This window comes from Meleagris gallopavo, chromosome 3 (genome assembly GCF_000146605.3).
Source record: "Meleagris gallopavo isolate NT-WF06-2002-E0010 breed Aviagen turkey brand Nicholas breeding stock chromosome 3, Turkey_5.1, whole genome shotgun sequence".
NCBI classification, from domain to species: domain Eukaryota; kingdom Metazoa; phylum Chordata; class Aves; order Galliformes; family Phasianidae; genus Meleagris; species Meleagris gallopavo.
The window spans coordinates 25,187,673-25,199,605 of record NC_015013.2 but is presented as its reverse complement, the minus strand read 5'-3'; the positions used below and the strand labels follow the sequence as shown (position 1 = coordinate 25,199,605).

Here is an 11,933-nt window from a genome sequence, read left to right as displayed (position 1 = left end):
TTTTTTTGTCCCAGAAACAGGATGCTTTCTCAACAAAGATTTCTCACTCTCACCAGTCAGAAATCACTAGCGCAGATACTCGTCTTCTTCATAAATACACATGCACAGTATGAAGCTACTCAATCATATTTTTTAACTAAACCTGTTATAAACCAAATTTGACAAAATGGCGGAAGTCTTAGAAATATTTAAGACTCCCGAAATTTGGCATGTGGGAGCAACTGAGCTGCTCAGAACAGACTCCAAAAAGAGATTACCAGTTAACTCTCCTCTTTTCCCTGACACTAATCAAATCAGCTTTTACATACCAGCTCACTAACCAATTCACAAACAGCCTGAAATCAACAACTTGCTGTGCTTACTAACAGAAGTATCAGAGCATGGGCTCGAGTTTATGGGACAAAATATGTAATTCATACCGTCCGATTCGTGCAAATAGGAGTGAAAGCATTGGTTCCACAGGTAAAGAGATGGTTGCCTCCAACCAGAAGCACTCGAATATAGTTCTGGCATTCCTCCTGCCATATAGAAAAAAAAAAGAATAAATTCAGTGCTTATGCATACTCAGTGTATGAGCAATCGTCAATGTAAATGTTCTAATGACAACACAGACATCACCAATCTTTGTGAAAGGATCCTAACAGTATCACAGTAAGGTTCTTCAATATCAAAGACTTCTGAGTGTGCAGGCAGTCAGGATTAAAAACAAGTTGCCAATAAGAACAGTATGTTCTAAGTATATAAATAAAACTATTGAGATGTCCAGACACAGATTTGTCACTCCTAGCTACATAATTTGTACGGTATGTTTTATCAGATGCATCTACATTTTGGTTAATTTGAAGTTTCTCATGGAAACATCTAAAATTTCATTTTCACAATACACATACAGTGACCCTGAAGAATAATTTTATCTCGCTTTTTTTTTTTTCTACATTAGAATGTATGATGGCTCTAAGAAGCTAGAAAGCAATAGCAATTTCTAATGTTTATTCAAAAAGAGAGCAATACTAAACAACTCCTGAAGGTGTTTGTAGGAAGGATTCAAACATTATTTCTGCAGAAATGAATGTTCCTACCTATTAAAACAAAGAAATCAACAACAAAATATTTACAGAATCCTTCTGTTTGAGCACTTGGCTAAAATGCTTTCTAGCATTCATTCACAAGAAACAGATACTAAGGGAAATCATGTAAATATATCCATGTAATGGTGGTGGGGCTGAAGTCTCATTACCTGGTCCATGGTTATATTAAACATATTGCCTGTTTGTCTTACAGACTTTTATCCTGATAGAAAAGAAATACAAACCTGCATAGACTGAGCCAGCACAAAACAGACTGTGAAGCAAGGTGGGCAAAAATACTTCTAAATTCTCTGAAAATAATGCTTAGAATTTATTATCTGTACTTTTCCTCATGCAAAATAAAATAAAAAAAAACAAACAGAAAATCCCAAAGATGCATATACATAAGAAATTGCATCCATCTCTCATGAAAATGTAGCTCTCAGAACCTTCTCTTTGAGCCTTAAATGTAATTGTCAAATATTTTAAAACTAAGATCAAATTCCCAGCAGATACAAAATCAATATCTCTGTCTTAAATTTACCAAGATCATCATCTTAATATCCTTTCAAACAAACAGAAGCTGATATGCCACAATCACATATCAGAGTCTGGAACTGCAGTTAAGTCTTTTTTAAAAAAGCAATTATTTCACTTCTGGGCAGTTTCTTCAATGTCCAGGAAATTTCATATAAATAAACACAGTATTTTATTCTTTGACTGTTTCCATCCTGCCCTTTCTCCAAGCCCTGGAATGTAAGTGTAGGAAAAATAAGTGGGTTCTGACATTAGAACCAATCCAACCTCTCCTCTTCATATTCTAGAGCTCCCTGAAATACTACCATTGCCAAATTACTTGCATGCTTATCACCCACTCCTTTTGTTCAAATTTTTTTTTTTTAAACTCTGACATTCCTGGGATTCACAAGATTCTTCTCCTTAATGTTCCCAAGTCTTGTACTAACTTTGTAACAATCCACAGCGCAACAGCGCAAATAACATATCTCAATCTATTTTTTGTTGGCTACGTAATACAACAAAATCAAAGCTGAAAAAAAAAAGACCTCTTTAATTGGCTATTTTATTCATACAGTAAATTGAAAATAATGCAATGAAAAAAAAAATTATGAATAAAACAATCAGCACACAAAAGCACATGGAAAAGGGACTCTTATTTAGCCAGTTTAGCTCAGAATCACCTTTACAGCTTTGGTGTCAAGTGTCATTTTTAGATCTGCTAAAAAGAGGTACGTATTATAGAACACAAAGGATTTTAAAAACAAGTGTATGTAGCTTCATCCAACATTTCTTGATGTCTTTGCCAAGTATTCTCTTAGTATCCCATAAGATTATCTTTCAGAGAAAGAAAACCATTTAGCATGTATTATCTACTTTTGTATCAGCACACCTGAAACAAACCACAGCTATGTGAAAGAATTCAGTGGCAAAGCAGGCCAGGTTACTATTTAATTTTAATACTAGTTTGACAGTTCAAGGATGACCTGGCTATAGCCACTTATCCATTCTCAGCATTTTAAATACACTAGTGTTTATAGTTTTAATACTTCTACAATAAGTTTAGAAGCTAATATACACAGCTGTTGTAATATTAAACAAGCAACGACTAAGATATTTTATTTTTTTGTTTTATTTATTGATTATTTTTACATTTTGCTCTTATATATTTTCTTATTGTGTGTTCTTATCAAAAGTACCATTCAAAATTGATGAATTCATTCTCTTCACTATGGCATTTTTTACTTAAATGCTATTGCGTGATGGTTACAAGGACATTGGTTTGTCTGGCTCACTCCAGGAGTTATTTTAAGCAACCGTTTGAATTGGTGGATAAATGTACGAAGTTTCAGTAACAAACATCAGACTTCAAAAGTCAAGTGTGCATTACACTGTCAGATGTGATGGATGTCCCTATATATTTTCCTCCCCATCTCTTTCCCGTCATTGGCTCCTAAAGCATAAACCTCAGAACAACAACTACTGCTAACAGCTAGGGGCAAAAATTCCATGGAACTTCTTTCTCAATAACAAGAACAAAGTTGCATTTAACTAACTATTATCTCAAAACTGTTAGAGTTGCTTTAGGGTTCAAAGCTGGCTTCTGATTTCAGAGCATGCCATCAGCAAACTGACTTTTATCTTTGCTGCCTGAACTTATTTCCCCCATAGTGGTATGTGGTCAGCAGAGTTTCAAGAGAAACAAGGATTTGAATGAAAAATTGCTCACAGCCATCCTTGTTATTCTCATCCCTCCCTTACCACAGCCTGGGCTGGCCACATGTATTTTGTCTCTAGTTTTTCCTGTCCTTTTCTGCAGTCACACATGTCTCTGCCCTGAAATTCAAAGTCACTCTCACAAGTTTCATGGAAAAAAAAAACACCCAGCTGGGGTTGGATCTATTTATACAGCAACAATCAAGGAAGCAGCAACTGGAATTGTCTCCTAGGGGATTTCCACTGAAGAAGTGCAATTCATTGTAGTACTGAACTGTATTTCTCCTGGTCTGATAGTTCCTTTTTGTTTGTTTGTTTGTTTGTTTGTTTGTTTTTCCAGGTGAAGGCTTGAAGGCTGCTGTGGTTTGACCAGGAAGAGGAGTGTGCCACAGATCAGATGTTCTTCTCGTTTGTATGCATATGTTCTCCTAATACAAAGAGTGTGACTGTTAAGCATATTCTCTGTCACGAACTTCTCTTAATCTTGGGCATAAGGCAGTAAAATACAAACATCATCAGGTTATCCTTTCTCTGGCCTTGAATTTATTCTTTGATTTTAACATCAAGCATATCAGTGAAGGTAAGAGACTTGAAAAGTTCAAAGAAAAAGACCACAGTAGATAGATAGATAGATAGATAGATAGATAGATAGATAGATAGATAGATAGATAGATAGATGAATGATTTTTTTAAAAGCCCGATCATGACAATAAGCAAAGAACTATTTCTTTCCAGGACTACCTTTGGTTGTAATGAAATCAAAGAACTGCATTTATCTTCTAGATGGTGAAACAGGAAAGAGGTTACAGATCCAAATCAAACAATGTATCTTGACTCAGATAGTAATGATACTAAGGAACATAGAATCAAATAATGGTTTGAGATGGAAGAGACCTTAAAGATTATCTAGTTTCAGCCCCACTACTGGGGGCAGGAACTTCTTACCTAGATCAGGTTGTCCAAACACTTTACAGCTGAATACTGTGTTCACTGTACAATATTATGTATGCTATTCTAATAAAAACCTGTAGAGTGTTCAAACGGCCTTGAATGCCTTTAGGGATGGGACATCCACAACCTTCTTGGTAACCTGTTCCAGTGTGTCACCACCCTCTAGAGTCTCTGAGTAAAGAACTTCTTCCCTATGTCTAATCTTTCCTGTAAGGTTACTTATTGAAGTATTTTGGAGGCCTTTATTAGAATAGCAGTGAAGGCATAATTTCAAATCACTTATAGAATAGTGTGATGAGCATGAATGAAAATCTGGATGAATGCACTACACGTAAGTACATTTCGTAAGTGCTGAGTGCTCCTCTGAGTAAAAATTATTTAATAGCATGCTTCAGCAATGTTGGACTGAGTATGCATATCAAACCACAAACAGTTCTGTCAACATGAAGTCAAAGTACACTACTACATCCTTAAATTTACCATTACTTTCATCCATCATGTCACTGCAGACACTGTGATTTTCAGAGCTGAATGCTATTTTCATTGTTTTAAATTCCGAGAATTACTGTAAAACAGAGGTATAAACTTTTAGTAATACACTGTATTCCTACTGTGATAGTTTCTACTCTGTGCGCACTTTGATCAATGCCATCTGTCATACTATATTGTCACTTGGGCATGTTCTCTACCTTCAGTATTGTCACCTGAAAGCTAAGGCTGATGGCTTGAGGGACACATTACATGAGAAAACACAAAAATTCTATGTAGAAATAGCCATTTAAAAAATGAAATATTTGCTTAAAATAAGAAGTCCCCAAAGTTCCTTCTTTTCACTCCACAAGCTAACAAGTAAGCAACATACTCATCTATCATCTATTTCTGCCGTGAAAGCCTTCATACAAGTTAGAAATTTTTAATTAAAATCATGCCCGTTCCTTTTCTTTAGCTATTAATAACTGTCACACAGACCTAGTAAAACTCACACGTTAGTAGCTAGTTATCAGCAACTCCTAAATACACGTTTCTAAGACTGGGATGAGAAAAAACGGAAAGGAAAATAATAAAAAAGGCAATACCATCTCTAATGCTTTTCTCAGTGTTATAAACTCATATCTACAGTGAAAGATGATCTTTTGTAAAGACAATAATCTTCCATGCATGAAGATTTACACTGCATATTCCCTATACCTGCTTTTTTTATTTCCTGGCAATTCTTTTTCTATCCTCATGGTATAGCATGGCCACGCTCCAATTGTGAGACCATTTTTCTTCTTTAAATTCAAGTGAAAATGGATAGGCAAAGGCTACAATGCAACATTATTTTCCAAAACTTACTAAAAAAAGCTGGAAATGAAATTGCTTGATGGGGAAAGTTAAAGGTCATACGTTACCATGCAGACTATGCAGAAGAAGAGACCCATTCTTTACTAGAAAGCTAGAAGATATGAACATTTGGAATACATTCTTTAAGCTTGTGGGATTTGGATTTTTTGTTTTGTTGTGCTTCTTTATGTCTTTTCCCAATGAATCTCATAGGCTGATATGTTCTACTGAATGTGACTACTGAAAACAAGCATATTCTTCTGTTTTTATTGCTCTTGATGTACTCCTGTGTTTTCGACCTTACATTTTAACTTACTTGCCGCCATCATTTCCAATGCACTGAAGCCACTATTCAGCTCTGCACATTCCCTCATTGTAATCTGCCAATTCGTGTGGATAAATTCATTGCGACACTCTTCATTTTGTGATGTGACAGTTGTGCACAGAGCATGGCTTGTCTTTGACATCACTGTTGCTACTGCTGAAACACACCATCCACTGCCTCACTGTGCTCACATCCACTGTTTGTTCTCCACAAACACTCAGCAAGTGTTGATGAATGTCAGTGGGTGTGATTTTTCCACAGGGAGAAATTCAGTGACACACCTTTGCTTCATCTGCATGTCCACATCAGACACCATTTTGTCAGACTGCCCCTCTGCTGCCATTTGTCACATGGCAACAACATGGAACGGAATACTGTCAGAAAGATTCAACCACTACTGCCATGTGATGAATATGTGCCTGTGATATCATAGGCCAAATTAATAAAATAGGAGGCACTGCTTTCAGAGCAGCCCACATAAATTGAGGACTTTACAAAGAACATAGAGAGTTATTTGAGATTTACGGCACTGAGTACGATGTGAAAATACAGCTCATTACACATGATAGATGGTAGAGTCAATGAAATGAATTGTTAGAAACTCAGTTCTTTTTATCATCACAGCACCACGTGACTGTACCTCTCGCTCCACACCTCCCTATATTGTTCTTTATTCCTTCCCTCATACATCAGCATCATACTTTTTTTCTAGAACTTTTCGGAAAGAAATGGGAGACATTACAATTGCATAAGGTAGATATTTATGCACTGAATTATACCTGCTATTAAATTACAAATTTTGTTAAAGCAGAACTGTCTCGTGCTTACCTTTGATTTTCCTTTACTGTAACAGGCTCTTTTAGTAGCTTCATCGCATTGCCATTCCACTGCCTGTAACCAACAGAAATTAGTTAGAAATGCAGGGAACACAGAAATATATAACTCAGCTATCTAAGCCCATGCTTGAGATACATGCTTCAGGTACACTGACAATTAACCATGAGTGGTTCTAGCCACGGTTAATCGCCTTATAAGCTTTTTCTCCTTAGAAATGTGGTTCTGCTCTTAGTGGTTTTTCAGTTTTTTAATCCAAAGTGAAACTGGCTGTCCACATGATTCACCATACCTACAGCTATAGCAGAAATAACCATAATCATATTTGATGCTGTTTAGCCCCTTTTGTATCAGTCTTACTCAGCTAAGCGAAGAGAAGGGGTGACTCTTCCTCCCCAGCAGAGGTGGGTGGCATCACGCTGAGGTCAGCTCTGCTGTGAGACCTTTTGTGTCAGAAAGGGTGCACTGCTGCTGGTTTTGCAGATTTTCTCTCAAGCATGAAATGGGTATTTTATTTTCTCAAGGCGTGACTGCAGCAGTAATTGGAGGAGCTAAAAGTTCAACTGAAGGAAAAGAGCAACAAGCAGGCATCCACAGGACAACAGTGAAATGGAGCACTGCAAAGCAGAAGTGATTTATCCTCATTTTTGAACCTTCTGCTTCAACAGACTCATGCCAGGAATGTAAGTCTAGGCTGCATTATGACACTTTCACTGCCTGAGTTAATTCCAATTATTTCCATATTTAACATTCAACAACTATGACTTACAAACTCTACCGTTCAGTGGAGCAGATCCTGGGCTTGCAGTGTATGTGCTAATACATGCACACATTTGAATGCCTGTGTATGCTGTGCAGTCAGAGTGCATTTTAAATCTCTCTGCTTGCTTTCACATCAACAACGCACATCCACCTGTTCTCTTAATAAAAATGTCACAAAGCATTGTACATTTTACCAGGAAGAAATGTGATTACTACCTAAACACTGCTGCTTAATTGTTGAAACCACATTTTTTTTCAGTTTTATTTACCAGAAAATAACGGAAGATAATTTATTCAGACTTAATATAAGTAATCTTTTGTACCTGTCTTTCAATGGAGACAATGTTGACAAAAAGTGCACCCTACAATTAATACAAATTAATAGGATGAAAGTCTATTTAAACAAAGGGGAAATATGCCTTCATGGTAGACTATGCAGTACTTTTTCATTTGCTTTTCAACAAGCCCAAGAATGACTTTCTTTTTTGTTTCAGAAAAGAAAGATTTGTAAAACTAATGTCATTACTTCTCTTCCTCAGCTCCACGCCTTCTAGTTGAAAGCATTTACTTTTGCAGATAAATGACCACAGCATATTGGAGAACACATTGAAAACTTCTGGAAAACCCCACTTGTGAATGATGACCCTAGCATTCAAATGAATTGTATCTTATACTATGTAAGAATTAAAAAAAAAAGCAGTAATGACTTGACTTTTCTGATTCAGTAATGCAAAAATCAGCTCATCTCTATAATGTCAACCACACAATAAAAGATTGCTCTTGGATGAGCAGCATTAAGTTCCTCAATCCAATAGGACACAATAAATTTGCATGTTACACAGCATTAAATACAAATATCTGACAATTAATTCATTATCTCTGAACAACACAGAAAGTTGAAATGCCTGGAGAAATGCAAGAGTTACCAGTAGGAGGTCAAGACGGAAAGACTTAGTGGAATACAGTTGCTTAAAAATAACTTCTGAAGGAATGCTCTTGCCAAAACTGAACTGAGAAGAATACGCTAAGCATGAACAGCAGGAAGAAAGAAGACAGAAAAATTGGATTCAAGATAAAATGTTTATCAATAAATCAATATTCAGTGGCAAAATATCCAGCTTTCAGTTGGCTAAGACTGTGGTAAAAGACTAATTTGAAGGCAAAAGATGTCAAATGTGAAAATTATACTATGTCATAAATTAAGCAAATTAAATACAAGCACCTTTCAGGCACTGAAATGTTTTCGAAAAGACACTCAAGAGCCAAAAGGGACAGTTCTTCAAATTTTCAGTGAAATCGGAGAAAAGTATACAAGGCACTTCCATGAGCAGGTCACAAAACCACAGATGTCATTATTGGCATAACTGAAAGAAAAATTTCTTCTCTGCCATCCATGGGATGCATAGATTTAAATAATAATAAATATAGCAATAGTACTAAATATTACAACACTAAATTATATATATCAATAAAATAGTTAACAGCAAATGCAGGAACCCAAACAGAATAAACTATATAACTATATACAAATATATACAATTTCTAACTGAATGTGAAACTTTATGGGAAAACTCTCAAGACATTATATGTCAAAACAGTAATACTGTATGAACAATAGAATCATAGAATTGTAGAATATCATAATCTTTTCACACTTTGAAGGGACTCTTAAATGTCACGTATTCAACTCCCCTGCAATGAACAGAGACACCAACAGCTAGATCAGGTTGCTCAGAGCCCCATCCATCCATCTCCAAGGACAGGGCAGCCGCCACCTCTCTGTGGCATCCTGTCCAGCACCTCAGAACCCTTACTGAATTTTCCTTATATCCAATCTAAATCTCCCTCTTTTACTTTGAAACCTATCTTCCAGTTCTTCTATCACAACAGACCCTGCTAAGGAATCTATCCCCTTCTTTCTTACAGACTCTCTTTAGAGACTGAAAGGCCACTGTCAGGTTACCTCGTAGCTTTCTCTTCTGCAGGCTGAAGAGCCCCAGCTCTCTAAGCTTGTCCTCGTAGGAGAGGAGTTCCATCACTTGGTTCACTTTTATGGCCCTCCTCTGGATGCACTCCAGCAGGTCTATGTCTCTCTCGTACTGAGGACTCCACATCTGGATGCAGAACTCCAGGTGAGGTCTCACCAGCACAATTTAGAGGGGCAAGATCACCTCCTGCACCCTCCTGGCCATACCTCTTTTGGTGCAGCCCAGGATACAGTTGGCTTCCTGGGCTGTTAGGGCACATTGCTGGCTTCTGTTCAGCTTGCCGCTCATCAGTACCCCCCAGTCCTTTTCAGCAGGGCTGTGCTCTATCCTTACATCCCCGAGTTTGTACTGATAGTGGGGGTTGCCCATAATCCAAGTGCAAGATTTTGCACTTGAGTTTATTTAACCTTATGATCTTCTCCTGTGTCCACTGCTCGAGTCTGTCTAGGTCTCTCTGAATGAGATCCCATCCCCCGGGTGTGATGACTGCACCACACAGCTTGGTGTCATCTGCAAACTTGCTGAGGGTGCACTCCATCCCATTTTTGATGTTCCTGATGAAAATATTAAAGAGCACCAGTCCCAACACTGACCCCTGGGGGACACCACTTACCACCAATCTGCATCGGACACTGAACTATTGACCACCACTCTCTAGGTACAATCTTGTAACCAGTTCCTTCTCCATCAAACAGTCCATTCATCAAATCCTTATCTTTCAAACTGGAAGAGAACTATGTTATGAGGGACTGTGTTAACACACAGGCTTTATTTAATTCCATTAGTGGCTCTTCCTTTGTCCACTGACACAGTTATGCCATCATAAAAAATAACAAGGTTGGTCAGACAGCACCTGCCCTTTGTGAAGCCATGCTGGCTTTTCCATATCACCTCCCTCTCTTACGTTTGCCTTGACATAGCTTCCAGGAGCATCTGCTCCATGGTCTTCCCCAGTACTGAGATGAAGAAGTAACCAAGTATAGACACACTAGTGACAAAGCCATAAGCCATCACGAACATCAAGAATACTTCATAGTCCTATAACTCTGAGTTTCGCTGCTGGAGGAGACAATAAGAGGGCAGGCTGCAGATGAAGTGCGTTACAAAGGCACTCAAAGAAGGCTGGGTAGTTCAGAGTCTTATAGGTTTGTCCCCAAGGTTCTTGCATATTTTCAATAATTCATACATATGCCCTATTACAGATTAAATGAAAAGAGCATGTATAGGCCAACATTTATATATATGTACATATATACATATGGATATAATAATTATATTTTAAAATTACATACATATGTATATAAATATATGTAAAAGAAGTATTTTTTTAAAATCTTCAGGAAATCTGGGGAAGTTTCTCACTAAATGGAAATTCAGTTATTCAACAAAGCCTACAATAATATACAGTGGGAAGACTTGTGGAAATTTGTCAAGTTAAATATCATTTTAATGTAGGAGAAAAACAACAGGAGAAAAACGTGCCCTGAATCTTTAAAACATAAAGATGAAACAAAATGTCCCAACAGAATAATAATGACAATAATTGTGATTTTTGTCAGTTGAAGATAAAGACTTTAAATTCTGAAAAAGTAGACTGACACATACAGATTGTTGTATTTTAGAGAACAAGCGCAAAACCAGGTTTACTTAGAAATGTTACTGTTATCCATCGCTTGTATCAAAATGACATCTTCTACTTGGCACCATTTGCTAATATTTTCACAGCATTCAGAGAAGTGGTGCAGAGAATAAGATATGCATACCATGATTATTATTTGATCCCCTATCACAACTTAAATACTTAAATTTTATCCTATTGGGAGCTATTCTTTTTTACATGTCTTAAGAAATCGTTCCAATTTTCATACAGTAAAATACAACCTCCTGTGTTCTGTGTATTCTTTTTAATTAATATTGTAATTCTACTTAGCAGGTAACAAAACGCACTGAACCAAATTATAGATGTTCAAACTTTGCTCTGGGAAAGGAGAGAACAAGGATTTGAATATTAATACTAAAGAAACTAAAGACGATAGCACATCAGCTATTGGTGAGCATTTTCATGAGAAACATATGTACACAGATTAAAGGGTAGCTCATAAGCTCAAACACATTCAAACATAGAGGGTAGATTTAGGTTGGATATAAGGAAAAAATCTTTCATAGTGAGGCAGATGAGGCACTGGCACCAGTTGCCCAGAGATGTGGTGGATGTCCCATCCTTGGAGACATTCAAGGTCAGGCTGGAAGGGGTTCTGAGCACCCTGATCTAGCTGTAGGTGTCCCTGTTCATTGCAGGGGAGTTGGATTAGATGACCTGTAAAGGTCCCTTCCAACTCTAAGGATTTTATGATTCTATGATTCTAACACATTCTTCTGCCCTGATAGGAAGGTGAGACAATTACAGCTGGATGGCTTTCATGAACCCTGCTATCAAATACATGCTTTCAA

The 11,933-nt window shown here is 37.1% G+C and overlaps 1 protein-coding gene across 2 annotated transcripts in view; it reads right to left on the bottom strand.

Annotated features, from left to right (window-relative positions):
* The window catches only part of SEMA5A (semaphorin 5A), a 238,393-nt gene that overhangs the window by 135,984 nt on the left and 90,476 nt on the right, over window positions 1-11,933 (bottom strand). For both annotated transcript variants that reach the window (XM_010708516.3, XM_010708517.3), the window contains exons 5-6: window positions 6,727-6,789; window positions 420-518 (exon numbers count right to left, since the gene is read on the bottom strand). In XM_010708516.3, coding sequence (XP_010706818.1) covers window positions 420-518; window positions 6,727-6,789 — 162 coding nt within the window. The remainder of the gene's footprint in view (window positions 1-419; window positions 519-6,726; window positions 6,790-11,933) is intronic.